Genomic DNA, 27441 nt, shown 5'->3' with positions numbered 1-27441 from the left:
TCAAACTTTGTCAAAGAGATCTGAATAAAAAACATATTTGTGGAAATGTGCTCATTCTATTCTTAGTCATAGATTATTCCATTTCTGTGCTTCCAAACATCAACCAGCACGCTTCTTTTTAGAGGAAGTAGCAGTTGTTCTTTCGCTTCTTTTTAGAGGAAGTAGCAGTTGTTCTTTCGCTTCTTTTTAGAGGAAGTAGCAGTTGTTCTTTTTCTTTTATTGTGTGCTGGGATGATACAATGGTCGGTTTTTCGGGCCCACTGCATGTTTGAAACACTGTGTTGGTCTTGAGAGCCAAATGTATGATGGTAAGAAAAGGACTTTGGAGCCCCACGGCCACGAGCACAAACGCTCAGTGGAGGGTACGTCTCAATGTCGGGGAGGACCACTGAAGGCTCATGAGAAGCTGTCAGGGTTGGAAGGAGAGAAAGGTTGCCAGGGCCTTGCCGGAGCCCATCGTGGTGGGTCATGTCCAGATGTGGTAAGGGAGGATGTCCCCAAGCCCAGGAGTTGGCACAGCGAAGCATCTTTTTGTCAAAGACAAACCTGTTCCGATGCTGCTAATACCTGGAGCACTACAAGACTTCGGGGGTAAATTAGGTAAAGGAGCCGAGGCTCCAGTGCATGAGTGTTAGCGAGGAGAGTATGGGCAAATATACATCTAGAATATTTGCAAAATAGGTGTTATCTGAATCTAACATGGTCAGGAAAAACTAAAGCTCCTATACGCATCTTCGATTAAGAACACCAGTATGAAGAGAATGAGGGAGTTTCGTGAAGCAGCCAGGGCTACTAACCAAGTACCTGGGAAATTGAATATCATAAGAACACTCGAGGACACCACAAGATAAAGCGCTGATGGCAGTGGAAGTCCTGCTTCAGTCTCCTAAGAGTCAGGGCTGTACCAGGGGCTAGAGTTTACATCAACAGCCCTCTGCAGGGCTGGTCTTCTATGCGAGTCATTACTATTGGCGTGGACAGTGACGCCATGTTTGTACTATAGCATTTAACATGTTAGAGGTGTAGTGTATATCTTGCAACTAACAGATGAACGTGTAAAATGTCTTCTGTAAGGAAGTTTAATTTTTGTTTAAGGGGTGGCTCTGGAGTGCGACTCTGCCTTTGTGCAACCAAATTTCATAGGCACCACCTTGTTTTGCTCCCATGTGCTTTCATAATGATAGCTTTTTGCATAATGAAGGCATTTAATACGATATTTTCTTAAAATTGGGAGGTTTCCTAGAAGCTAATGGATTTTGGAGCTGTAGTAAGTTTAAGTGGAAAGGGATCAGGGCTGGAGTGGGAAGGGTGACGCCTCCTCTGCCTGTTTACACTCCGCCTCTGGCCTTAGGCAGTCACTTGCAGGGTGACTGACACCCCAAAAGGATGAGGAGAGGGCAACAACATTGGAGTAGATAAAAAAGAGTGACGTCACAAGTCCCGGCCTAGAACGCACGTCTCCTCATACAACCCCAGCAGGCAAAATTAAAATATTAAGGTGACAACACGACAGCCTAGTCAGTGTGCACTAACGCCCACAGGAGGCGACCGTAGGCTTAGCAGGAGTGGACAAATGCCACACGCAGGCGGGCTGCAGGCACTATGGATCAATGACGCTGTCCTGTGCCTACCTGTGCTTAAGAATAGATACAAATCATTTGAAAATGCCATTAAACTCAGAACCCCCTGTTTGAGACATGCATACCACATGTTAACCGCAAAACCTGCAAGTTTTCCCAATACCAGCTCTAGACACTGTGTTTCTCCAACCCGTCATCCCCAACCTACACGGGATAATGGTTCTTCAGGACAGACTGCTCATTAAGGTTTATCCCAGAGGCCAAAGAATAGTCAAAGTAGCTGCTCTGTGGCCAAGTGGCCCGCGGACTGCCACCGGCTATAGCCATATGTCAACAAATTACTAGGCACTCAAAGAACAAGCATTTGCAATGCAATAGGTCTCGCATTACAGAAAGTTTGAGCTGTTGGCGTTGCATTATTGTTTGCAACAGCAATAGCTCAAACTTTCAGTAATGCGAGACCTATTGCATTGCAAATGCTTGTTTAACTTTTTCATAAGGTTCCTTGGAGCATTTCATTGCTCCTTCTATTTTTGTCGCAAAATAGTTATTTTTCGGAATAAGAATCATCTTTTTGTACGACTGCAGATTAGTTGAATATATTTCTTTGTCCGCTGGTTTATGCTGAGATCTCCATTTGTGTTCTGATCTCCTACATTCCTGCTTTTTTTTCCTGCGATCGTTGTTGAACCAGGGTTCGGAAGGATTAGTCTTATGACTAAGAGATTGTTTTGCTGGACTAACAGTTAGAAACAGGTCCAGCCAATGATGGTAATTACAAACGGTTGTGTCCAAATCAGAGGAGACCATAGGAGTTGATTGGACAAGGGAGGCATTGAACTGATCAGCATCGATAGCTCTCCATGGGCGCTGAGTAGTACTACCTATTTGTGGGTTAATTTTATCTACCTCAGGTAGTCCATTTATCTCGAACAGAATAGCTTTGTGGTCCGACCAGGTCAGAGAGAGTGAGGATACCCACTGGAGCTGTTGATTATGCATGAAAATGCCACCCAAATGATGACCAGCTTTGTGTGAGGACCCGCAAACGATTTGTGTTAGACCTGTGCCCGCCATATGATCCAGTAGATTTATTGAGTCTGGATCGAGCAAATTCTCCATGTGAAAATTAAAATCGCCTAAGATGGTGAAATCTGCAGTATCCAATTTTTGTTCTATGAGACTACCATTGGATTGTGTGAAAGCTGATCTGGATCCTGGTGGTCTATATATAAGAAGTCTGTTAAAGGAATAGTGACTGTTGAGTTCAATTTTAAAATGTATGGATTCACAAAGTGGTATAGTAGGAAGAACTTTAAAAATTGTTTTAAAATGATCTCTAAATATAACTGCAAGGCCACCACCCTTTTTTGGGGCGGAGATCATATCTGAATATCCTAAAACCTACTGGTAGCGCTGATATTAGGTCTGAATCCGGTGTTCAGTCTGCCCAAGTTTCAGTGATAAAGGCCAGGTAAATATTCTGGTTTTCCATGAAAACCAGAAAATCTAGTGCATGATTAACAAGCGATCTGGCATTGATAAGTGTGCAGTTGTATCTAGCTATGGTTTGTTTTGGTGATGTCTCTATTGAATTAGTGGCAGTGTGGGATATACAATGAAGATTATTAGGTGAGAAATCACAAATCGGACATTTCACATCATCCTTCCAGCTATAAAGGTCTAGCTGTGGACCGGTATAGGGCTTCCATGAGGATTTATAATATAATAAGGTATCCTTAGAGTAGGTAATGGGAGCCCTAGATTCTGAGCCCAAACTGGCAGGGGGGCTGGTGCTGCGCGCATCCGCTGCGCAGCACTGACCGGAATCTAAATATGAAGCCCCCAGGACAGGAAGTGTAAAAAAGCTGGACTGTTGCCTGCTCAAAATGGCGGCCAGCAAGAACAGGACGTGAAGAAAGGACTCTTTCCGCACAATCGGGAGACCCGCGGCGGAACAAAGAGCCCAACAGAATGCATGGAATCAGACTGCGTTAGAGAGGTGGGTAAGTAGCAGTCAGCCCCTTCAAGGTTTTAAAAGAATAAAAGAAATTAATAGAATAAAAGATTTCACATGGCGCTCTAAACTAAGGAATAATAACATTTACTATTCCAACACCTTCCCTACTGTTGCACACACTAGAGTTGGAAAAGTAAATTATACTATTCCTAAGTCTAGCGCGCCATCTAGAGCAAGGCGTTGTCACAACTTGCGTTGTAATGGTACTGCGTTTTAACAAAGCGGTCGTTGTAACGACCGCGTTGTAAAAGCACACGATGTAATGACTCACGTTGTAAAAAGACATATTCATCAGTGTCCATTGCGCGCACTGACCGGCATCTAAATATGAAGCCCTCAGGACAGGAAGTGCAAAAAAGCTGGACCGTCGCCTGTCCAAAATGGCGGTCAGCCAGTACAGGGAGTGAAGAAAGGACTCTTTCCGCAATCGGGAGACCCGCGGTGGACCAAAGAGCCCAAAGAATGCAGGGAATCAGAGTGAGTTTGAGAAGTGGGTACGTAGTAGTCAGTCCCTTCAAGGTTTTTAGAATAAAAGAAATTAAAAGAATAAACGTTTTGACAGCGTTAAAAATAAACTGCTTCTTACTAGTGTCAGCATCTGCTGCGCGCACAGACCAGCATCTGAATATGAATCCACGAGGACAGGAAAGTGCAAAAAAGCTGCACCGTCGCCTGCCCAAAATGGCGGCCAGCAAGAACAGGCAGTGAAGAAAGGACTCTTTCCGCACAATCGGGAGACCTGCGGCGGACCAAAGAGCCCAACAGAATGCAGGGAATCAGAGTGAGTTGGAGAGGTGGGTAAGTAATAGTCAGCCCCTTCAAGGTTTTAAAAGAATAAAAGAAATTAATAGAATAAAAGTTTTCACAGCGTTAAAAATAAAGCGCGTCTTACTGGTGTCAGCGTGGGAAACAACCTTTACAACACGGTCATTACACCGCGATACCTTTACAATGCGGTCATTACACCGTATTGTTACAACGCAGTACCATTACAACACAAGTCGTGACAACGACTTGCTTTAGATGGCGCTCTAAACTAAGGAATAATAAAATGTACTATTCCAACACCTTCCCTACTGTTTCACACACTAGAGTTGGAAAAGTAAATTGTACTATTCCTAAGTCTAGCGCGCCATCTAGAGCAAGTCGTTGTAACGACCTGCGTTGTAATGGTACTGCGTTTTAAGAAAGGGTCATTGTAATGACCGTGTTGTAAAAGCACACGATGTAATGACTCGCGTTGTAAAGAGACATATTCATCAGTGTCCACTGCGCACACTGACCGGCATCTAAATATGAAGCCCTCAGGACAGGAAGTGCAAAAAAGCTGGACCGTCGCCTGTCCAAAATGGCAGCCAGCAAGAACAGGGAGTGAAGAAAGAACTCTTTCCGCACAATCAGGAGACCCGCGGCAGTCCAAAGAGCCCAACAGAATGCATGGAATCAGACTGCGTTAGAGAGGTGGGTAAGTAGCAGTCAGCCCCTACAAGGTTTTTAAAGAATAAAAGAAATTAAAAGAATAAAAGTTTTCACAGCGTTAAAAATAAAGCGTGTCTTACTGGTGTCAGCGTCCGCTACGTGCCTGGACCAGCATCTAAATATGAAGCCCCCAGGAGAGGAAGTGCAAAAAAGCTGGACCATTGCCCGCTCAAAGTGGTAGCCAGCAAGAACAGGAAGTGAAGAAAGAAAACTCTTTCTGCACAATCGAGAGACCCGTGGCGGACCAAAGAGCCCAACAGAATCAAAGTGAGTTGGAGAGGTGGGTAAGTAGTAGTCAGCCCCTTCAAGGTTTTAAAAGAATAAAATAAATTAAAAGAATAAAAGTTTTCACAGCATTCACAGCGTTAAAAATAAAGCGCGTCTTACTGGTGTCAGAGATGGGGGATATCTAACAGAAAGAAGGGAAATATAGAGATAGAAGAGGCAATGGAATGGGAAGAATAAAATAGCGGCATAAAAGGATTTTTTTATTATTGCCATTTAAGTGGCCCTACTGGGTCCATGCCTCTCCAGAAAAGTGTTTATGGTGTTTTTGCCATTTTGCTTTTAAATGACCATGCCAGGCACATGCCCCTCCCTTCATGTCTTTTTACGCCATGGCCAGGGAAGTTCTCAGCATTAGTGTGAGAAGTTGGCCTGGCATATGCTGTTCCTAGTTATAGGGACACCTTGCACCAGTCCAATTCGACTCTTATTAATGATAGGTTTAAGACAACCTTTAAAGAAAGCTATCCTAGTGGTAGCTGTGGAGAGCAGGCTTCAGGCTAAGTCTTGAAGGAGTGTTAAGCTTATTGTTTTACCATAATAACCTCTTGAATAACCAAATGAAAGAGTAGCCCACACAGGTATATATATAAAATATATGTATTTATTCTAGACAGAATCCCACAGTCACTTTATGTGCCTAGTGGCAAAGTTACACTTCAAACAAGCATTTATAAACACAATAAATAGCACAGAAATCAATGGGCCCCTGGGGGGGACCAAACCATATACTAAAATAGTGGTATAAGAACCACAACAATTCTACAGGCAATGCCTAGGGCATTCAGGATCGCTTGCCCCTTCAGAATCCACCTACAGTTAAGAGGAAGGGGACCCACGGGAGACGTGTGCAGTGCAAAGAGCTGCTATCGGGATCGCAATGTTAGCCTATGGAGAATGTTGCGGTTGAATATTTAGAGATAAAAGACACTTCTAGCAGTAGTACAAAGTTAAGACTTGAGACTTAAGGCTTTGGAGAGCCCACCACCACGGGAGTACCGAAGTACCACTGTTACCTGCCCCAGGGAAGCCGGGTGCATAGGTCGATTCTGGTGTCGGGTCGCGGGCTGATTTTCAATGGAAAAGTAGTCCAAACTGCTGCTAGCTGAAAGCGTCGATGAAGTCGTGGAGATCTAAGATGTAGAAAATGTAGAGGAGAACCTGAAAGCAGAGGGGACAGAGTCTGGGTCACGGCACAGTGACCAGGGGGCTCACAGCAAGGAGCCCTTCGATGTCGGGTGCTTCAGGTGAGGAAGATGCAGCTTGGCTCTGCAGTCACGGGCTCCAGGAGGCTTCAAGGAAGGCCAGCTTCTGGAGGGCGACTGTCCCACGTCAGATGAGGGTCGCTGCGGTGTTAGTGTACCGATTGGATCCACTAAGCCTTGGCAACCGCAACCCACGCAAGATGAACAAAGCAGCTTCTGGTGCAGACCCACGAGGTCTGAGGGTGCTCTCCTTTGGAGAGAGCACAGAGCAGGCCTGGAGCAACCAGGGGAACTCTTGGATGTGAAGATTGTCGTCCGCCAGGGCCCACAAGTCGAGAGACAAGGGACCACGGAAGGCAGCAAATCGGAGTGCGTAAAAGGGCTCCCACGGCCCACCGGAGCAGACTAGGGAGCTGAGTTTTGGCACGGATGCTGCTTGAAGGGTGGCTCAGAAAAGGGCCACAGCACAACTTCCCAACTGGTCGGGGTCGTGTGCTATGCAAGAGGTGGCTGGGGCCTCGGGGTATGCAGGGATCCCGGCACCCACGTAGTCCACGGTGCTCAGACTTGCTGGGCACACTCACAGGACTCTGGGATGCTCTGGAGATCCACCTCAAGGTTGCTGGAAGACGTCGAAGTTCGTGAGAGCAGCGAAGTTCCAACCGGGTATCTTGCAGTCTTTCAGGTGCCTGCCAAGCAGGGGGATAACTCTTTTATCCCAAGGGAGATTTCTTCAGTCAGCTGGGCGGCAGCTCGTCGAAGGTCAGTTCTGTGAAGTTCTGGATTAATCTGAGGCTCTGGGGCCAAGTTATTCACATATCCCCAAGATTAGGGGATGGTCCCAACTAGAGCCTACCAATCAGAGTAGAGGCGGGAAAGGGTGGCTACACCCACTCCCCTTTGTGTGTTTCCCGCCTGGGCGAGGGGCAGGATGCCCCTGAACCGGTTCCAGGCGGTGTATGCAGAATTGGGGCTCTGCAGCTGCCTACGTGCAACTCGGAAAGGACATTTGGTGCACCCACCCTGTTCCAATCCACATATCCTGTCTGGGGAGGTGCTGGCACCTCCCTGCCACAGGAGCCCTATTGTCCAGATGGCGAGGCTGGGGTTTTCCCCAGCAACAGCCAGCCAGAGTCGTGTAGGTGGCGGACAGTAGCCATTTTGTGGTACATGTGCACTTTTAAATTGGTGTCTAAATTCTACCGCTTTTCCCATATCGCCCTTCTAGCAAGGGGGAATCGTACCCTCATGCCCCTGGCTGGACTGGGGGCATGATTCCTTCATGTTTGACACCAAACACGATATGGTTCTGTGTAGCCATTCTCAAGTTATCGCGATGACGCGATTTACTTATAATGCGGTTAAGAGTACATGGTATGGCTACACTACAAACAACCCAGTAACGATTTTACGAAGGTTGCAGAGGGGCCCTACTCACGTAGGGGTCCCCCCTCACACATACCTCAGCACCCAGCCCTGTAGGATTACCAGGGCCTGACATAGGGGTGACCTATGAGAGTATATGTGTTGTAATGGTGTGGGATATAGGGTACCTACATCCCTGTAAGGGGTGCTAGCACCACCTTACCCAGACTACAGTAGTGGTCTGGTGGTGTCAGTTTGTGTGGCTGTCCCAGGGTGGCACAATAAGTGCTGCAGCCCTGGTAGGCCTACTGAGGGACCCATGCCCTGGGTACCTAGGGTACCATCTACAAGGGACTGGTAGGGCATGCCCAGCATCCAATTAGGTTTGTACCTAGAGTACTCACATCAGTTTTAGGGAGAAAGCAGATAGGCTGGGGTCCTGGATAGCAGGATCCCAGCCAGACTAGTCAAAAACCACTCAAATACCAGGCAAAAAGTTGGGGGCAACCATTAGTCAGATTCCACTCTCCTACACAACCCCCCCCCCCCCCCAAACGAAAGGAGATAAGGCTAACCTTGTCCAGATAAGCCTTTATTTCCTGAGTGGCCATATAAGGAAGAACCTGCACTAGCATGGTTGCTCCCTGTCTCATGGTCCACTTGGGAAATCTTACCCCAAGGGGTTCTAGAGTTTCTCCAAAGTCTAGGGAAATTACCTGTATTGGTTTTTGGGTCAGAGGTGGGCTGGTGAGGTGTCTGAGTCTGGAAGTGAGGCCCTACTTGGGTTGGTCTCAACCTCCTCAGATCACTGGCCACTATGGAAGCCTTTCTGCCCATGACTGTGTCATATCTGGCCCTAAGGGTCAACCTCTGGCTGCCTACAGCTGGGGGTCGGATCCCTTTGGCTGAAATAGTGGAGGGCACTGGAAGGTTTGGGGCAACTATGCCCCAGGTTTCCCTGTGCTCAACATCATCCATTGAGAGGTGCCTATACCTAAGGGTAAGGGGGATCCCTCAGTTTGTAGAGGAATATTCACCTGGCTGAAACTACTCTGCTGGGTGTCCCTAATCTGCTGATGAGGGGGTTCCTCTGGACAGGGGCCCCTTAAGGGTCCACTGACCTCCCTGACCTCTGCAGCCCTGGGCTGACTGAGGCAGGGTAGAGAGGGGCAGGATACCTGCTCCAGACTGGGTACCACCTTGGAAGGGTCCCCTGCCATCAGAGAGGTGGGCAGGCCAGGCCGGTCCACCTCTGGGGCAGTTACTTCACAAGGGGCAGGATCAGTTCCCTGAGAAACTTGACCCTTACCTGTAGTCTGGTGGGGGAGGACTGTTCCTCTTCCCCTATGCTCTCTGTTTGGGTAGAGTGATCCATGGTTTCAGGCTTCACTCTTTCTATTTTCTCCTGGGGTGGAGGTGAGGCCCTCAGTGTCTCATCCACTCTCTCAGGGATTCCTACCATTTTCAAATGGGCCTTGTGGTCAACCTCAGCCCAGGCTGAGATTTCCAGATCATTCCCCAGTAGACAATCTACAGGCAAGTTTGGGGACACTGCCACTCTCTTTGGGCCAGTGACCCCTCCCCAGCTGAGATTTACCACTGCCATGGGATGGTCTGTCCTGATTCCATCTATGTTGGTCACCTGGTAGCTAAACCCAGGTAAAAGCTGTTCTAGGGGCACTAGCCTCTTGGTCACCATGGTGACACTGGCTTCTGTGTCCTTATAGGCCACAGCCTTCTGACCATTGATCATGGGCTCTTGTCTGTACCTGCCCAGAATACTGGGGCTCATGGTAAAGTTGGCAAACCCCATGCCACCATCACAGACTAGAGTTGCTTGTGCAGGGGATCTGGTTAGGCCAGGGTCCACCTGCGTTCCCCAAGAAAACCCAACTAAGTTTTTGGGTGCACTCCCACCACCTGGGGGATTACTACTAGTAGCAACAGGAGGTGTTGGAGCTGTACTTGGAGGAATATTTTCTTTATTGCCATTCTTGGGACAACTGGAGTCAGTTTTCCAGTGGCCAGGCTTCTGACACACATGGCAATATGGTTTCTTTTTTGAAGAGGAAGGATTTTGGGACCCAACCCCAGCACTGGGTTTCTGTGGCTCTTCATGGGACTTTTCTGTTTTATTATGCCCTCCTTTCTCTTTGGGTTTGGTAGAATCTTTCTTCTGGTCACCACCTTGGTTCTTGGGCCTGATCCTGGTTCTGACCCATTTGTCTGCCTTCTTTCCCAATTCTTGGGGAGAGGTCAGATCAGAGTCCACCAGGTGCTGGTGTAAGAGTTGGTTATGACAATTATTAAGAATCTGCTCCCTCATTATGAGATTATACAATCCTTTATAATCATTAACTTTACTGCCATTTAACCAACCTTCCAATGCCTTGGTTGCACAATCAACAAAGTCTACCCAATCCTGATCCTGTGCTTTTTGGGTGTCTCTGAACTTAAGTCTGTATTGATCAGTGGTTAAGCCAAACCCATCTATTAAAGCATCTCTCAGGATATAGTAATCATCAGCATCCTCTTCTCTTACAGAGAGGAGCTTGTCTCTTCCTTTGTCTGCAAAGGAGAGCCACAGGATTGCTGCCCACTGCTCTACTGGGACCCTTTGTACTTTACAGGCCCTCTCAAGAGCAGAGATCCATTTGTGGATATCATCCCCTGTCTTATAGGGGGGCACAATCTTGTGGAGGTTCCTATTGTCTGGGACTTTCTCTCTAACTCTAGGGGTTTCATCACTGCCACCAGGGGTCTCTAGACCCCACTTTCTTGAAGCTTTCTGAAGCTCCAGGGCTTCCCTGTCCAATGCTAACTGTTCTCTTTTAAGCTGAAGCTTAGCCTGCTCAAATTTGATCAGTCTGCATTTCCTCTCATGAGAGGATTCTCTTCTCTGAGAAGATGCAGAGGACCCTTTGGATCTCCCAGAATGGTTGGATCCCACTGAGGGGGATCTGTTCCTTCTTGGATCCACCACTCTCCCTTTAGGGATGGAGGGAGTGCCTCTTGGGCCATCACCTCCATGTTGTGAGTGGTTTGTTTCTTCCAGGTCAGGATCTTCATCCTCTTCCTGGTCCTCATCAGAGTCCACTCTCGGAGTGTCCTCTTCTGATGGATGCCCACCCAACCTGTCTACCCCACCAGACCCTATGGTCTCCATAAAGTCTGCTATGAGCAGGATTTCCCTGAGGCGTTGGGTGTTGGCACCTTTGTTTGTCTTAAGTTTCCTAAGGGTGCACATCTCCCTGAGCTCAGCAAAGGAGAGATGATCATATTTGTCGACTGGGACCCTTTGGCGTCCTTCCAGAGCCTTATGGGCACCTGAACCTAAAGACATTTTCTAGTGTAGTGATAGTGGTGTATCTACCTACACTAAGTCTGGCCTATTGAACCCTCTCTTGAGTTGTAGTCAAGGTGTGCTAAACCCTCTACACACAACTCTAAGTTCAGTAGAACTTATTGTATTCTGGCTTGAATTTATATGTACCTTTGGTACCAAGTGGCTTTCACTTTAGAAATTCAATTTGTTATCTGGTAAAACAATGGCAAGCTTGAATCCAACCGCTGCACACCAATGTGAGAAGTTGGCCTGGCATATGCTGTTCCTAGTTATAGGGACACCTAGCACCAGTCCAATTCGACTCTTATTGATGATAGGTTTAAGACAACCTTTAAAGAAAGCTATCCTAGTGGTAGCTGTGGAGAGCAGCCTTCAGGCTAAGTCTTGAAGGAGTGTTAAGCTTATTGTTTTACCATAATAACCTCTTGAATAACCACATGAAAGAGTAGCCCACACAGGTATATATATAAAATATATGTATTTATTCTAGACAGAATCCCACAGTCACTTTATGTGCCTAGTGGCAAAGTTACACTTCAAACAAGCATTTATAAACACAATAAATAGCACAGAAATCAATGGGCCCCAGGGGGGGACCAAACCATATACTAAAATAGTGGTATAAGAACCACGACAATTCTACAGGCAATGCCTAGGGCATTCAGGATCACTTGCCCCTTCAGAATCCACCTACAGTTAAGAGGAAGGGGACCCACGGGAGACGTGTGCAGTGCAAAGAGCTGCTATCGGGATCGCAATGTTAGCCTATGGAGAATGTTGCGGTTGAATATTTAAAGATAAAAGACACTTCTAGCAGTAGTACAAAGTTAAGACTTGAGACTTAAGACTTTGGAGAGCCCACCACCACGGGAGTACTGAAGTACCACTGTTACCTGCCCCAGGGAAGCCGGGTGCATAGGTCGATTCTGGTGTCGGGTCGCGGGCTGATTTTCAATGGAAAAGTAGTCCAAACTGCTGCTAGCTGAAAGCGTCGATGAAGTCGTGAAGATCTAAGATGTAGAAAATGTAGAGGAGAACCTGAAAGCAGAGGGGACAGAGTCTGGGTCACGGCACAGTGACCAGGGGGCTCACAGCAAGGAGCCCTTCGATGTCGGGTGCTTCAGGTGAGGAAGATGCAGCTTGGCCCTGCAGTCACGGGCTCCGGGAGGCTTCAAGGAAGGCCAGCTTCTGGAGGGCAACTGTCCCACGTTGGATGAGGGTCGCTGCGGTGTTAGTGTCCCGATTGGATCCACTAAGCCTTGGCAACCGCAACCCAGGCAAGATAAACAAAGCAGCTGCTGGTGCAGACCCACGAGGTCTGAGGGTGCTCTCCTTTGGAGAGAACGCAGAGCAGGCCTGGAGCAACCAGAGAAACGCTTGGATGTGAAGATTGTCCTCCGCCAGGGCCCACAAGTGGAGAGACAAGGGACCGCGGAAGGCAGCAAATTGGAGTGCGTAAAAGGGCTCCCACGGGCCACCGGAGCAGACTAGGGAGCTGAGTTTTGGCACGGATGCTGCTTGAAGGTTGGTCCAGAAATGGGCCAAAGCACAACTTCCCCACTGGTCGGGGTCATGTGCTATGGAAGAGGTGGCTGGGGTCTCGGGGTATGCAGGGATCTCGGCACCCACGTGGTCCACGGTGCTCAGACTTGCTGGGCACGCTTACAGGACTCTGGGATGCTCTGGAGACCCACCTCAAGGTTGCTGGAAGACGTCGAAGTTCGTGAGAGCAGCGAAGTTCCAACCGGGTATCTTGCAGTCTTTCAGGTGCCTGCCAAGCAGGGGGATAACTCCTTTATCCCAAGGGAGATTTCTTCAGTCAGCTGGGCGGCAGCTCGTTGAAGGTCAGTTCTGTGAAGTTCTGGATTAATCTGAGGCTCTGGGGCCAAGTTATTCACATACATCCCCAAGATTAGGGGATGGTCCCAACTAGAGCCTACCAATCAGAGTAGAGGCGGGAAAGGGTGGCTACACCCACTCCCCTTTGTGTGTTTCCCGCCTGGGCGAGGGGCAGGATGCCCCTGAACCGGTTCCAGGCAGTGTATGCAGAATTGGGGCTCTGCAGCTGCCTACGTGCAACTCGGAAAGGACATTTGGTGCACCCACCCTGTTCCAATCCACATATCCTGTCTGGGGAGGTGCTGGCACCTCCCTGCCACAGGAGCCCTATTGTCCAGATGGCGAGGCTGGGGTTTTCCCCAGCAACAGCCAGCCAGAGCCGTGTAGGTGGCGGACAGTAGCCATTTTGTGGTACATGTGCACTTTTAAATTGGTGTCTAAATTCTACCGCTTTTCCCATATCGCCCTTCTAGCAAGGGGGAATCATACCCTCATGCCCCTGGCTGGACTGGGGGTATGATTCCTTCATGTTTGACACCAAACACGATATGGTTCTGTGTAGCCATTCTCAAGTTATCGCGATGACGTGATTTACTTATAATGCGGTTAAGAGTATATGGTATGGCTACACTACAAACAACCCAGTAACGATTTTACGAAGGTTGCAGAGGGGCCCTACTCACGTAGGGGTCCCCCCTCACACATACCTCAGCACCCAGCCCTGTAGGATTACCAGGGCCTGCCATAGGGGTGACCTATGAGAGTATATGTGTTGTAATGGTGTGGGATATAGGGTACCTACATCCCTGTAAGGGGTGCTAGCACCACCTTACCCAGACTACAGTAGTGGTCTGGTGGTGTCAGTTTGTGTGGCTGTCCCAGGGTGGCACAATAAGTGCTGCAGCCCTGGTAGGCCACTGAGGGACCCATGCCCTGGGTACCAAGGGTACCATCTACAAGGGACTGGTAGGGCATGCCCAGCATCCAATTAGGTTTGTACCTAGAGTACTCACATCAGTTTTAGGGAGAAAGCAGATAGGCTGGGGTCCTGGATAGCAGGATCCCAGCCAGACTAGTCAAAAACCACTCAAATACCAGGCAGAAAGTTGGGGGCAACCATTAGTCAGATTCCACTCTCCTACAATTAGTTTAAGCAGAGGCCCAGCTTTTGAGATCTGCGGTGCATTGCCAAAAGTGATGTGAATGGCAGTAATTGGGTCTACAGGAACTTACAGCATCAAGACTGCAGGATGTGACAACAAGACTTGCACCAGTGACAGCAGGTGCTTAAGTGACTCGGGCAAGCCTTCAAGGATGCTGATGTGGAATATCACCTCAGTGGGAATGCCCGAACTCACATATTCACTCACTCCTCAACCTATGCATTCAAGTCAGTGCGTTAAACACTTGCTCCATAGAGCTGTCTGTAACCTAGAAGTCACTCATGCCTTAACTGTACATGATCTGTAAGCGATGAAAGCTTGTCCTATTGTGCCCTGTTGAATCTGTCCTGCGGGAAATAGAAGATTGCACTTGCTGCCTTCGGTGAGAGAGGGAAGCTTGCTTTTCTATCGCCATGTTTTGCCTGCTCTGTGAGGAAGCAAAGCTTCCACTGCTCCTCCCTCACTTGATTTGTATGTGTCTTGTGGTGGTGAAAGCATGTGCTGATGGTTCCCTGGCTGTACCTGTCCTCTCAAAGAAGAAAGCTTGCACTGTCTCTGCTGCAACTATACCCATTCTATGAAAAGGCGGTGTTTAGAATAGGGATGGCCGGAACTGGCGGAGTTTAACTCAGATGAATTTTGTGGAGTTACAAAAAAACTCTGTGGGGTTCAGCAGAATTCTGTTAAAGGGCGGAATTTATGCAGTTGCGTTATGATTTAGTGATTGTAGCTCGAATAGTGGTGAAAATCAGTGCGAATGACACCATGCATAGCCCAAGAGTGCTCGACCATTTGAGTTGATTTTGCTACCGCTCGAATAGAAAATCTACTTGAGCAGCAGCAAATCTACTCGAACAGCGTCCCTCTGACCGCGGCCGCTTGCGAACTCCCGCGTTCAAAAATCATGCTAGCAGACGCCAAATCTTACTTTCACTCTCCAGCTCGCATATTCTAGAGCCTCGTCTGGAAAAAAAATCCGCCACATGGGAAATCCACATTAAGGAGTAACGTAGAGTAGCCAAAATTCGACCAATTTCATGGGGCGGAACAGAACATTCCACCCACCCCTAGTTTTGAATGTTGCTGCCCCATCTTATGAAAAAGCAAGCGATTTAAAGCAAACACTTGCATGCCCTATTAACAAGAGACTGCTTCACAATATTTGATGTGAGATCCTGAGACCTGTAGTCCTGACAATGGCACCTAACCCCACAAGGACAATGTTCAAGTGCCGAAACATGTCAACAAAAAAGAGAATCATGGTCCATTGCACGATTCACCTGTTTCACTCTCGTGGTAGCGAGACACCAGTAAAAAACATTTTTATCTTACTCACACACAACTGTGATATAGCTCTGACAGTTTAACAAAAGGGGGGGGGGACATAAATGCTGATATTAGGGACTAAGGAACCGATAAGTAGGAGATTGTACAACCAGTTAACCGTAGTACTCACAAAATCTTCAAAAGTTTTTTTTACTTCTTGCACTTATAGACAGCATACAGAAGTCTATTAACACCTCTTACTCCTTTCTTTAGTATGTTGGCCTCCTGTATTGTACCTATCCTGCATGTGTGAGAGAACCATGTGCAACCCCTCCTGCTACTACCACCTGTCCTTTACTTACTCTTTGTGTTAGGGAAAGTCGTGTTGCTGCTGTCAACGTTGTATCTTTGTTGTGTTGTGATATAAAACTTTCCTATACATAAAAGGAAAAAAAATATTTGCATTGCCATTGCTGGTTTCAATGCATGACATGAATGAAAGAGTGAAGCATCACAAAATATGCGAGCAGAGTTTACATTTGGTTTTACATGTGAAACAAGCTATATTTTTTTAATGGACTCGACGACTTTGTAAAATGTTAAAACATAGCTGGCAAGTGGCTCCATGTCATGTAGAAGACATTTGGCCAATCCTTGTATTTTAGTCAACAACACTTTTTTAAGCAGATAGTAAAAGTGATAAAAGCAAAGCTACAAGGCTGATGGTATTATATGTAATTGTTCTGTTTGGCATGCAAGATACAAACTTAGTTCCTGGCATATCTGTGTTTTTCCTCTTGTGTGAAATGAAGGGTTAAACAGCCCAGAACAGTGAGAGGCCACAAATAGCCCTTCCAACTGAGACACCTGGCATCTCCCTGCTAATGGGCTAACATTAACACTGAGTAGAAAAATAAAAGGGCATGTTAAAAAGTCATTATTTACCACAAACAGTGCCAGCAGCAGCAGCTGAGCAGTCTGAAGGGACACTGAGAAAGGACAAACAATCTGCTGGCACTGCGCATCCTGAGCCCACCATAAAGGTTGCTGTGATTTGGGTGGGGCCCCTGCAATACCACTGTCATCATTCCCTGCCTTGAACAGGTGCAGCACGTGCTGCCCTTTGGGGCCGGCAGTGGCAGGTCAGATGCGACAACTTTAACCATTCCCAGCTTTAAGGCAGCACTTCATTTGAGTCCGTATTTGCAGGTGGGGCCCACCAGCTTTGATTTGGGGGGACAGGTACTTATTTTTCCTCATCAGACTTTTACCCTGAGCAAGAGAGAAAATAACACAAAGTGGAGGAGAAGGAGGAAGACAAAGGCAGAAAAACAGCAAAGCAGACATGAAAAAGAACCTGAACGAGTGAGATAAGTGGGCGGGAGTGTCTGGTGTGGATGAGAGAGGCATGAGGTGGAATCAAGTCTGGCGCCCTCTACAGGCTTCTGAGGGAATCCATGGACGCCAGCACTTGTTATTTTACAAATGAAACATTGCTTTTTAGCCCCCAGCATGTTGTACTCTGGGACTTGTCCTGTTGCTTGTAAACGTTGTAGGCATGAGCTCACAAAATGCATTACGCCATGTTTGCTGACTGGAAAGCCAAGGCTAGTTAAAGGTGGCCCAAATGTAACAGGATCCAGTTGGCGTAATGGTCAGAGCTACCTACTTCCGAGCTGCTGATCCGGATTCCAATCTCGGTGTCGCCTCAACATCCTGTGATTCTGGGCAAATCACTTAATCTCCCCATAAATTAATGTGTCCGTAACGGCACCGGTGTTGATGATAAAGTGCTTGTGCTGAGCACCAGAAACCACTGGCTCAAATTAAGCACTGGCTAGCAGGCGGACCAATGCTGTTTGTCCCACTTTCGGCCAATTCAGTTTTTTTTTTTTTTTTTTTTGCTAAGAGCACATTGTCTGCTGTAACTTTGGGCCTATAGTTAATAGAAAAAGCGGAACTACACGCCCCATAATGCATCGCACTACTTGCTAAAAATCCAGCATGGGGTAACGGTTCATGGACGGAATGAGATACGTTGCCTCTATGCAGTTTTAACACGAGGAGTCATGTTGTACGCAGGATTGGCAACTCGCCAAAGGAGGGGCTGTCACGGGGAGCATGACTGTCACGGGCAAAGAGAGAGTGGGGCAAACGCCTCCTTCTTATCCCTCCTCATAAGAAAGCGAGAGGCCCAAAGGCAACGCAAGAGCGGAGAGAGACCCCTGCTGGACACAGAGGGTAAGACAGGCAGCGGCTGCGCTGAAGGATATCAGAGACACAGGGAGGGAGGGCAGCAGCCATTGCAGAAGCAGATCACAGGCAGACCAGAGACAGCCCGGACAACAGCCATCGCAGAAGAGACGGAGGGCCAGGATCACAAGGGGTTCAGGGCGACAGCCGAACTGCAGCGAGAGCGCAACGGACGCAAGTAGGTCAGCCTGTCAGAAAATTTGGAAGACCGGGTTTGGGTTACAACGCGAGACAGCTGGAGGGTAGCTGCTTCAAAGGAAATAGACCACCAGGTGGGGCTTAAAAGGATAGCAAACGAGACGCCGTGAAGTCAGACAGCAAGAGACATCTGGCCAGAAGGAAAGAGGTACCCTGGCTACAGATGTACGACAATAGCGAATGATTACGAAAGAGACACCCTCGGAGGAAGATCAGGATACCCAGGAAAGAAGAGGGGCAACGGAACCCTTGCGGAATAGACTGTTCTGATACGGGTAAACAAAGAAGAGAGAGAGAAGAAGAGACAGAAGGAGGAAAGACGGAGAGCTTATATATACCCGTAAGGAGCGAGACAGCCAGGGATGCAGAAACGATAAAAAAAGACAACAGCACCAGAGAGGCAAACGGCCACTACAGAGAGACGCCCAGGGAGGAGACAGAGGCTTATGACACATCACAAGGAGAGAGTCAGCCGGGGCATCAGTCGTTAGAGGAGACACTGCTCGAGTCCTGACACCAGGAGATTACACTTCCAAACGAGGAGAGACGCTCTTGAAAAGGGCACAGCGGAGCAGAGCATCGGGGAAACGCCGAACGACACGCTCGGCGAGACACACTGACGTAGAGACATGTGGGTGCTCTGACACACTCTGTACTGAGAGACATCCCGGCACGCTGATAGGACCTTACATTGAGAGACAACCTTGCGCCGTGACGTAAGCTGACCCTGATGCTGAGAGGCATAATTGCACTCTGGCAGAAACAGAGAAACTCTGGCATTAGAGTCCTCAGTGCGCTCTAAGAGACACGTTCTGGCACGTGGGCGAGACCCGCATTGACACTGCGAGACATTCTGGTACTCTTTAACCTGATACAGGAAGAGACACACTGAGCAGAGATATTCTGTCCATTTGATAGGGATACACTGACATTAAGAGACAACCTGGTATTGTGACAGAGTGCGGACCTGATAGTGAGAGACACGCCCAACCACTGGGAGAGACACTGCATTGTGACAGAAACACCCCATCGCCTAAAGATACCTCTCGGGCCTTGAGATATTGTATCGAGACACCCTTGAGCCGAGAGGCCTGAAACGGAGCTGTGAGGGAGACGTCGCGGCCTAGAAGAGACACCGAGCCCGTCTCGAGAGAGGCAACGGGTCTGCAACATGGAAGGGGGCGCCTACGGAGCGGGCAAAGCGGGAGGGGCCTTTGACCCCCAGTCCTTCGTGAGACAGCCACATACCATCGTCAGGATGGTCTCCTGGGTAAGACTACTGCACTTTTTTAGGGGGTGTCCATGCGGGGGCAGAGGTTGTAAAACGCACGCCTGAGGGACCAAGGTTATGATGACCGAGAGGGGCACAGTGCTGTTATAACACAAGAGCCGGTGTTGTAATAACTGAGTAGACGGCCTTCTAATAACACACGGGACAGTGTTGTCATTTAAGGGACAGCATCGTAATAACCGAGCAGTGTTTTGAACCTTATCACCTCTAACGCACTGAGTAGCAATTGTCGCAACAAAACATTCCACAAAGATGTATGTGCTCTTGTGCTCACAACCACACAATTCAAACCCAACGAGTTGTAATTCATTATCTATTTTATATACCATCTAAAAATCATAAAACCTAACGCATCCGTATAAAGAATCAAACACATTTCTCACCCAAATGATAATTTCACGGAAACATTAATGTACCCTGTATCACGAGTCCCCTACTCTCACAAACACACATAACATATCAAGGGAGGTTTGACTGCATTAGTTGTTGGAGAACTTTCTCCCCTTTGCTTCTAGAGGGTTACTCTCTGATTTTACATTATTACTGAGTCGGCAGGGTTGTAGCAATACAAGGGGCACCATTAGAATGAGCGAGCCAACGGCGTTGTGGAAAGTTATGGAACAGTGCTGTGTTAGGATAAGACAGTGTTTTAATAATTGAGAGAATCGTGTTGTGACTAAGTGAACAGTGTTGTAACAGCTGAGAGGACAGTGTTGTTGTGACTGAGTGGACAATGTTGTGACAAAGTTGACAATGTTGCAATAGCTGAGAGGACAGTGTTGTTATTACTGAATGTACAGTGTTGTAATAGCTGAGAGGACAGTGTTGTGACTGAGTAGACAAAATTGCAATAACGTTTCTCTTATTCAAAAAATGACAGCAGGAGCATATGTAAGTCCACTTAATCACAAAACAAACCTAGTAATGAGGTTCTTCGTTTCTTTTATTCTTTTTCCTCCATTTCTTTTTTTTATTCGTACAAGTTCTTAGTCAGCCAACACGTGTTTCGTCGCCACAGTGGGAATATAAACCCGCAACTTTTTCAAGGCTCTAATGTCATTTGTCCTAATCTGTTTAAATCGTGGTGATAATTCCATCCCACGAGATACGTCGGCGAAGATATTCCTATTTTACGCTCTTATCTTCCAATATTCGTCCACTGACGCAACCAAAATCTCGGTCTGTCGTCGTGTGTGCTGTCGCAAAGTTCACCAATACGTTCTGGTTCCCGGTTCATCCAGTATCCCTAACATTATACCACCGACCTTCTGTTGACGGAGTGGACAGTTGTAACAATATATCAGATAAAGTTGTACTAACTGAAAGAACACTGGTTGTGACTTAGAGGACAGTGTTGCAATAGCTGAGGGGACAGTGTTGCAATCGCTGAGAGGACAGGGTTATTGTTACTGAGTGCACAGTGTTGCAATAGCCGAGAGGACACGGTTGTTGTGATTGAGTGGACAGTTGTAATAATTGGACAACGTTGTACTAACAAAGGACAGTGTGGTGGTGACTAAGGGGACAGTGTCGCAATAGCTGAGAGGACAGTGGTGTTGTTACTGAGTGTACAGTGTTGTAATAGCTGAGAGGACCATGTTGTTGTGACTGAAGCCACAGTGTTGTAATAGCTGAGAGGACAGTGTTGTTGTGACTGAGTGGTACACAGAGCTATAATAGCTGAGAGGACTGTGTTGCTGTGACTTAGTGGTGCACAGTGTTGCAATAGCTGAGAAGACAGTGTTGTGACTGAGTGCACAGTGTTGTATTAATATATTGAATAAAGTTGTATTATCTGAAAGGCAGCGTTGCGGTAACTGAGGGGACAGCACTTTACCTAACTTAAGATGAGACAGGGCTGCATTAACAGACAGGATATGTTTGTGTTACTGGATGGCACAGTGTTGTTCTAACGGAAGGGGCAGAATTTTACAAACTGGGGGTCCTAATGAGTGAGTAGACAGTGGTGTAATAACCTAGAGGATAGCTTTGGATTGACTCGGATGACCATGTTGTAATTGCTCAGGGGACAGTTTTATTTAGGTGACGTTGTTGCAATTCCTGAGGGGACCATGTTGTGTTTACAGAGGACACTGCTTTGAGATTACTGCCCAAAACAGCCCTGAGGAAGTCCTAGGGTGACTTACCCACAGACGAAACACGTGTTGGTTGGCGGAAGGATTATTATCAGATTAAAGCAAAGACCTGGAGTACACAAGGACTACTGAATGACTTTTATTCATGCTGATTTGTGATTGCGTGTGCTTGGAGATTTGTTTAGGTTGCTGTGAGATTACAGATGGAACGGCGTTGCTATTACCAGGGAGACAGTGTTGTGATGGAAGATTAAACATTGTTTTTAATATATGAACCAACAACGTTTGGGTAACTCAAGGGGCAGTATTGTGGTTTTGCAGTGTGTGCAATGAAGAAGGCAATGGGGTTGTCATAATTAGTTTGATTATCACACCTCGAAGGTGTAAACTGTAATCATTGTCCGTAAGTGTGAGGAGTCCACTGGCAGGATAGAAACTACAGGTTTACTCTACTGTGACTGAGCTTCCGCATCACCCACACACAGCCTCAGTCACTCTACTCTCCTTTCCACACCTGAACCAGCTTTGAGACCTAAGCCTGCAAGACGTACTTAGTTACTGGAAGGAGTAGTTATAAACAATGCTGTAAAAATATCAGAAACCTCCTCTCCGAACTAATATTGAAATAAAAATTGTATTAAGTAGAATTAATAAAAATAAAGTGAAAATAGGAGAAACCAGGGCAATAATAGTCTAAGGTTATACGGCTCATAAGGTTAGCCGGTGGTGTCTTATGATAAGTGTGTATTACCATCTACCTACTCATCAAAGTGAGAAGGCGGATACATGCTCAAATTCCCCAGCAGTTGTCCCGGCGGGAAACCTAGGCAGCTGGATCGCAGGCAGACATAGTTAATCTGTGATAGGTGTTTGATCCAGCGACCATCTTTGCTTTAGGACTTTAAAAGCCTCATGAACCTCAAACACTAAAGCCGAAGCAGGTTCAAAATCCCAAAGATGCGTTTGACTGGTGCCGCTGTGTCAGTTGGATCCAACATGAGTATCAGTGAACCAGTCTCAAAGTAACGTAAAAACTAGAGGTGGAAGAGTCCTTCTCTGCTGGTTGAAGGTCCTTGGATCCAACCTGTGTGTCTGCCGGTCTGTCTGTCCTGGACCAAAGCTCTCTCTAGAGGAAGCTGGTTGGAGGTGGTGTCTATCAAGGGATCAGTGACCTCAAGTCAGTACAGAAGGTGGCAGGGAGAAAAACTCTTAATGTAGACACAACTTCAAAAGTCCCAATCAGTACAAGGCATCATGTAATGGCTGCTCAAGAACAGAGAGGAGCCACCACTGCTACTCCTGTCAGATCAAATCTGAATCATCCGCAAAGCTTCGAGCACTTCCCAGATATTTCAAAGTAGAGTGCCCTAGTAAATGTTCCAGCAAAAGCCTTTATTTTTTCAAAAGCGTCTTTCAATTCTTTGCCATGCCTACACATGTTTCGTCTATGCTGCAGACATGATGTCAGACTTCATCAGGTCTAATCAAGAAGACATCAAGGCTAAGTATGTTATCACAAGGTGTCCAAGTATCAAAGTTATCCTTTTGCCTGCTCAAGAAGTAAAGGTGGAAAGTAGTCGCTCTAAACTCACTTGTCCAGCCACACGGACGAGTGCTCCCGACGCACGCAACCCACGTGGAGTGTCACGGGTCGCCGACTGACATACAGCACGGCCACCATCTTAGCATTCTATTTATATTTGTCACATGCAATCTGGATTGCTTGCAGATGGTATCCAATGAAGACATGCTGTTCTTCGCTAATATGAATTGGTTCCTCTTGATCCCACTCTCATTTCCCTTACAGTTTTTTTTTTGTGCTATGCTTTTATTATACTCTTTTGCCTACTAATGAAGGCTGGCACGCTTTTGTCTTACCCATAATGCTCTTAGTGTGGTCTACAAGGTCCGACTGTATTCTGAGCTAGGTGCCTAGCAGCAACAGCCCTGGGTTTCAAGGAGCTCTTCTGCTCTGGTCAAGATATCTTCCGAACTAGAAGGTTAGGTCGCCACAGAAATTAACTATTTTCGCATTAGCATGGGCTCAGTCAATACTTTTGTTCTAAGAATCTTCCCTTCCTATAGAAAGGCCACTTACTCTCCTCTGGAAAAAATAAAAATGCTCTTTGCGCTTGAATACAAAAGGCGAGAGAAACTCTGCAAAGAGAACTGTTAAGGAAAGCTACATAGTTTGAATGGGCAAACTAGCTTAAATAATTTGTAGAAGTCTGTTAGTTAAAGGTTTTTTTGCTTTAGTTATGCTATCCACAAATCTTAAAGTGTGTTTTAACAAACGTTCTGTCGGTGCTCAAGTTCTCACACTGATATTAGCTGACACCAAGTTGTTTATAATGTAGAACATAGACCACACTTTTTTTGTAAGTGAAGGCAGATGTGAGTAGTTTTGTGACAGTTTTCATATTTTGGTTTAAGTCCAAAAGGCTATCTATGCAGACTATGGTCAGCCTGCGCTCATTGGACCTCGGTCATGTAACCACAGTGGGCAGCCATGTTGGTAGAACTTTGCGGCCTGACATTCAGAAAATAAGCGTTTGGCAGAAAACGACATGCGCCCAAAATCTTTGGCCAAGGTCGAAAATAAGGTACAGATGAGTAAAGATAGACCCCCATCCACTATAAGTCAGCTGAAGGTTCTGCCCTACGTCTGTGGGAATTTTTTATAGAACTTAAAAAAACTTGGGATGTTTTTCTACAGTCCTTAAGATCTAAAATCTTCTCTTATATATTGGCTAACTTAGAAGCTTTGTATTTTCTACGTTCATCTCCACTAGCCACCCCCTGGCTAAGAATAGTAAAGTGGGTTATCACTTTCCTAGAAGAAGGAACTCCAGTGCACTGTCAATAAAAGGAAGGTTCAATAATGCACCCCTGTGTACCCAGAAAGAGTATTGGCTAAACTGTGACCATGTTGGGTGTTTCCAAACAAAACTTGCCTAGCTCTGCGCTTTTGCCGCCAACATACACTGTATTATAAAGATAGTGTAGCATTGGAGGAGATGCCATCGGCGAGCAACTAGGGGGAGACATAGAATGTCAATTATTAGACCTGCATTTTCACACGAGGAGGTCTGGCTGGAGCACCTGCGTCTGTGGGTCACCTAGTATTTGTGTAGTTAAAGGTACCTGATGGTTGTTTTTTGGCACCATCTCTGAAGACCTGAGTGAATATAAAGAACATTCAGCACCTTGCGGCGGAAGTTCGCAGTACATGCGGTCATTCCAGACACTTTTCTTCAGCTATGGTTACTTGTTGTGAATGGCCTATCGAAGGGTAGGCCTAGTCGGGTAGTTTGACTTAACGTGGATAGAAATTTGTCCTGTGCCCTGGTTTCTCATATGGTGTCATTTAGATATGATTTTTAAAATTGGAAGATACCTCCATTTTCAATATCGAATTTAGGTAATTTCTCAGCTTAGGGACAGCCCAGTGAGCTTCAATGAGTTATGGTTCAACTATATCAAGCACAAATCTGGTCTAGGTCCTGGCTGCTTTCTCCTATTTACAGGAACTTATTTGTAGTTCAAGATTGTCACCATTAGTACAAGAGATTAGCTCTTAATTTAGTTTGATTTCAAGAGGAACTTGTGAGGAGCCAGAAAGTAACAAGGCAATGGCTCTCCAGCTAGGATATTTATTTACCTTGACATTAAAGGACCTACGTTGGGTCCGATCTTCTTTAAAGAGTCGACAATGGCAAAGCATTCTCTTTAAGTGTTTGCTCACCTTTGTTCCTTTGGTAATAAACCCTTACTTATGATGGTCACTGTTCTTTGTCCTTGGCCTCCATATCCAACTAAGCTACCACCACCGCAATAACTTGGTCAGGTCCATGCAAGCGAGTAATTAAACCCTTCAGCGCAGAAACTTTAAAACTTGGCTCTTAGATAACTCAGAGGCTTTCTGGGCAGAGTTGTAACTAGGTCTAGGACAAATACATTTTGTGTGTGATCTGCAGAATCTGTCAATCTTTCCATGAGGGAGTCAATAGATCTCACTGCCATCCTAGAAGATACCATCACACAGAGGTAAAGGGGGGGCGGGGATAGAGGGAGTCGAAGGTGGATTGAAGATCCTTGTAGCATCTTCCTTTTGGTCATGTAGGTAATGGTCAACTTCCAAGGCAAGCACATGATTTCTTTGTTAAAAAAAAAACGGTCAACTATATCCGGGCTGACCAGCACACCTTCCGCCCAGGGCCCGCCTGCTCTTTCTACTATGGGCACTATAAACGGATTGCAAACTTTGAAGTCTGTTTACCAGAGCTAAAATAAATAGACTTCAAGGGACCTAGGAGCAGAAAGCATGCAGTGCACCATTCCATCCAGCAGTCTGGTACATGTTAACAAAAAAGGGTACAGTGCCAGGAGGAACGTACCCAGCAGGGGCGGCTCCTCCACTAAGGCGAAGGAGCGTCGCCCCACTGCTCTTTGAGCAGGAAAAATAAAATGATTTTAACTAAGTTATTTTCGCAGGTTAGGGTGGGGCTGGAGGCACAGGGGGAGGAGTGGTTTGCACTCTCTGCCCATGACTGCTTGTCCGGCCATCTTGGCCCGGCCAAACAGTCATGCGCACTTTGCATGTTCAACACCAAGCCGCATTACACAGCCTGGTGTGCCCAGTTCTCCAGTCCCCATCTGAGCGCTGATCCACTACGCTCCGACCAATCACAACACTTCCTTGCAGCGTTGTGATTGCCTATGGGAATCCTGGGTGCTTCCTGGTTCCGGGACTCCCGGAGAAGCAGGGGAGAGACACGGCCGGCGAAAGAGGTAAGTGGTATAAAAAAATAAATATATTTTGTCCCCTGCCACACCTCCTTCCCCCGCTCCCCTCCACCCTCATTCCCTGCCAGCCGCTCCTGGTGCCCGGCACACATCGCTTGACAGCCTTAATATCGTACCGGTAAACATATCAAAGGTTCGAAGATCATTAACCTGTAGAGCACTCAGAAATTTTGGAGATTCAAATTTATTTAGGTCTACCTTGGCCAGGGACAGTTGTTGGAATCGAGTAGACAGTGTTGTAATGACTGAAGAGACAGTGTCTCAATAACAGAGGAGACTGTATCCGGCATAAAAAAAGTTAACTGCATACACAGAGTTGCAGTAATTTAGACTGTGTAGTAATGACTGAAATGGCAGTGTCATGATAGGTGAAGAGACGGCGTTGTATACTAGTTCATAAAACAATGTTATAATCCACTTCCATCATCATTTAGTTTATTATGTTAGTGATAACCATAAAGCCTTTTAAAACCTATAAAAACAAGAATACGATACATCAGACAATAAAATATTTACAGATATAGAACAATACTTAGACTCATTCAGATTTTTCATAATTTTTGCAGCGGCAATCAAAAACAGAACCCCCTGAATGTGAAAGTTGAAGACTGTCTGCTATTGCAAAAAAAAAAAAAAAAAAAAAAAGCGATCCAGCCTACAGCTGTTGAAATGAAAACCTTTCAGCTCCTGGACAAGATATTAACTACCTGGGGATTTGTTGAATTTGCAAAACAGTATAAAGTACATTAGTGTTTGCATGGAAATTCCATCACATGGACCGACATAAATATTATCTGGACTAAACCAGCCCCTTGGAAAACATAGTTTATAGTAAGTTAAACCAATTCGCAATCCAGTCTTTTAAGTTCTCTGCAAACTATTTGACACAGATCGTATGCATAGTTCCATAATCTCTGAAGTTTTGAGGATGTAATGGCACATGATAGATGATTTACAGACCGCTTAGATTTCCCTACTTTGCTGTCTATATTGGAGGAAGGTTTTGTAGTATGGACTAACCAAGGCGTATCCGAGAGTTCTGGGCTTTCCAAAATGTAACAAAGTTCTTTAATGTATTGTATCCAAGGAAGGGTGTTGTAAAACCGCAATTTCATACAGTCCCAAGTTCATAATGTCTCAATTGAGATCTGTATTAAGGCTTAGTCCACATAACAAAGGGCCAAATTCGATTATATCCTCTAAATACTTAATCCCAGGTCTTCGTGACAGAGAAAGATGGTACGTTAGG

The 27441-nt window shown here is 46.4% G+C and overlaps 1 protein-coding gene and 1 long non-coding RNA gene across 4 annotated transcripts in view; one reads left to right on the top strand and one right to left on the bottom strand.

Annotated features, from left to right (window-relative positions):
* Positions 1-27441, bottom strand: part of LOC146833446 (uncharacterized) — a 489922-nt gene that overhangs the window by 59195 nt on the left and 403286 nt on the right. The window lies entirely within an intron of this gene.
* SYNGR1 (synaptogyrin 1) overlaps positions 17747-27441 on the top strand; it is a 68457-nt gene continuing 58762 nt past the window's right edge. For all 3 annotated transcript variants that reach the window (XR_014960588.1, XM_085601271.1, XM_085601272.1), the window contains exon 1: positions 17747-19269. Coding sequence is in view for 2 of the 3 variants with exons in the window: in XM_085601271.1 (XP_085457397.1) it covers positions 19171-19269 (99 nt within the window). In the remaining variant the exon portion in view is untranslated. The remainder of the gene's footprint in view (positions 19270-27441) is intronic.

Source organism: Triturus cristatus, chromosome 4_2 (genome assembly GCF_964204655.1).
Source record: "Triturus cristatus chromosome 4_2, aTriCri1.1, whole genome shotgun sequence".
Lineage (NCBI taxonomy): Eukaryota > Metazoa > Chordata > Amphibia > Caudata > Salamandridae > Triturus > Triturus cristatus.
The sequence above is the reverse complement of the archived record's forward strand: the minus strand, read 5'-3'. Positions and strand labels throughout refer to the sequence as shown.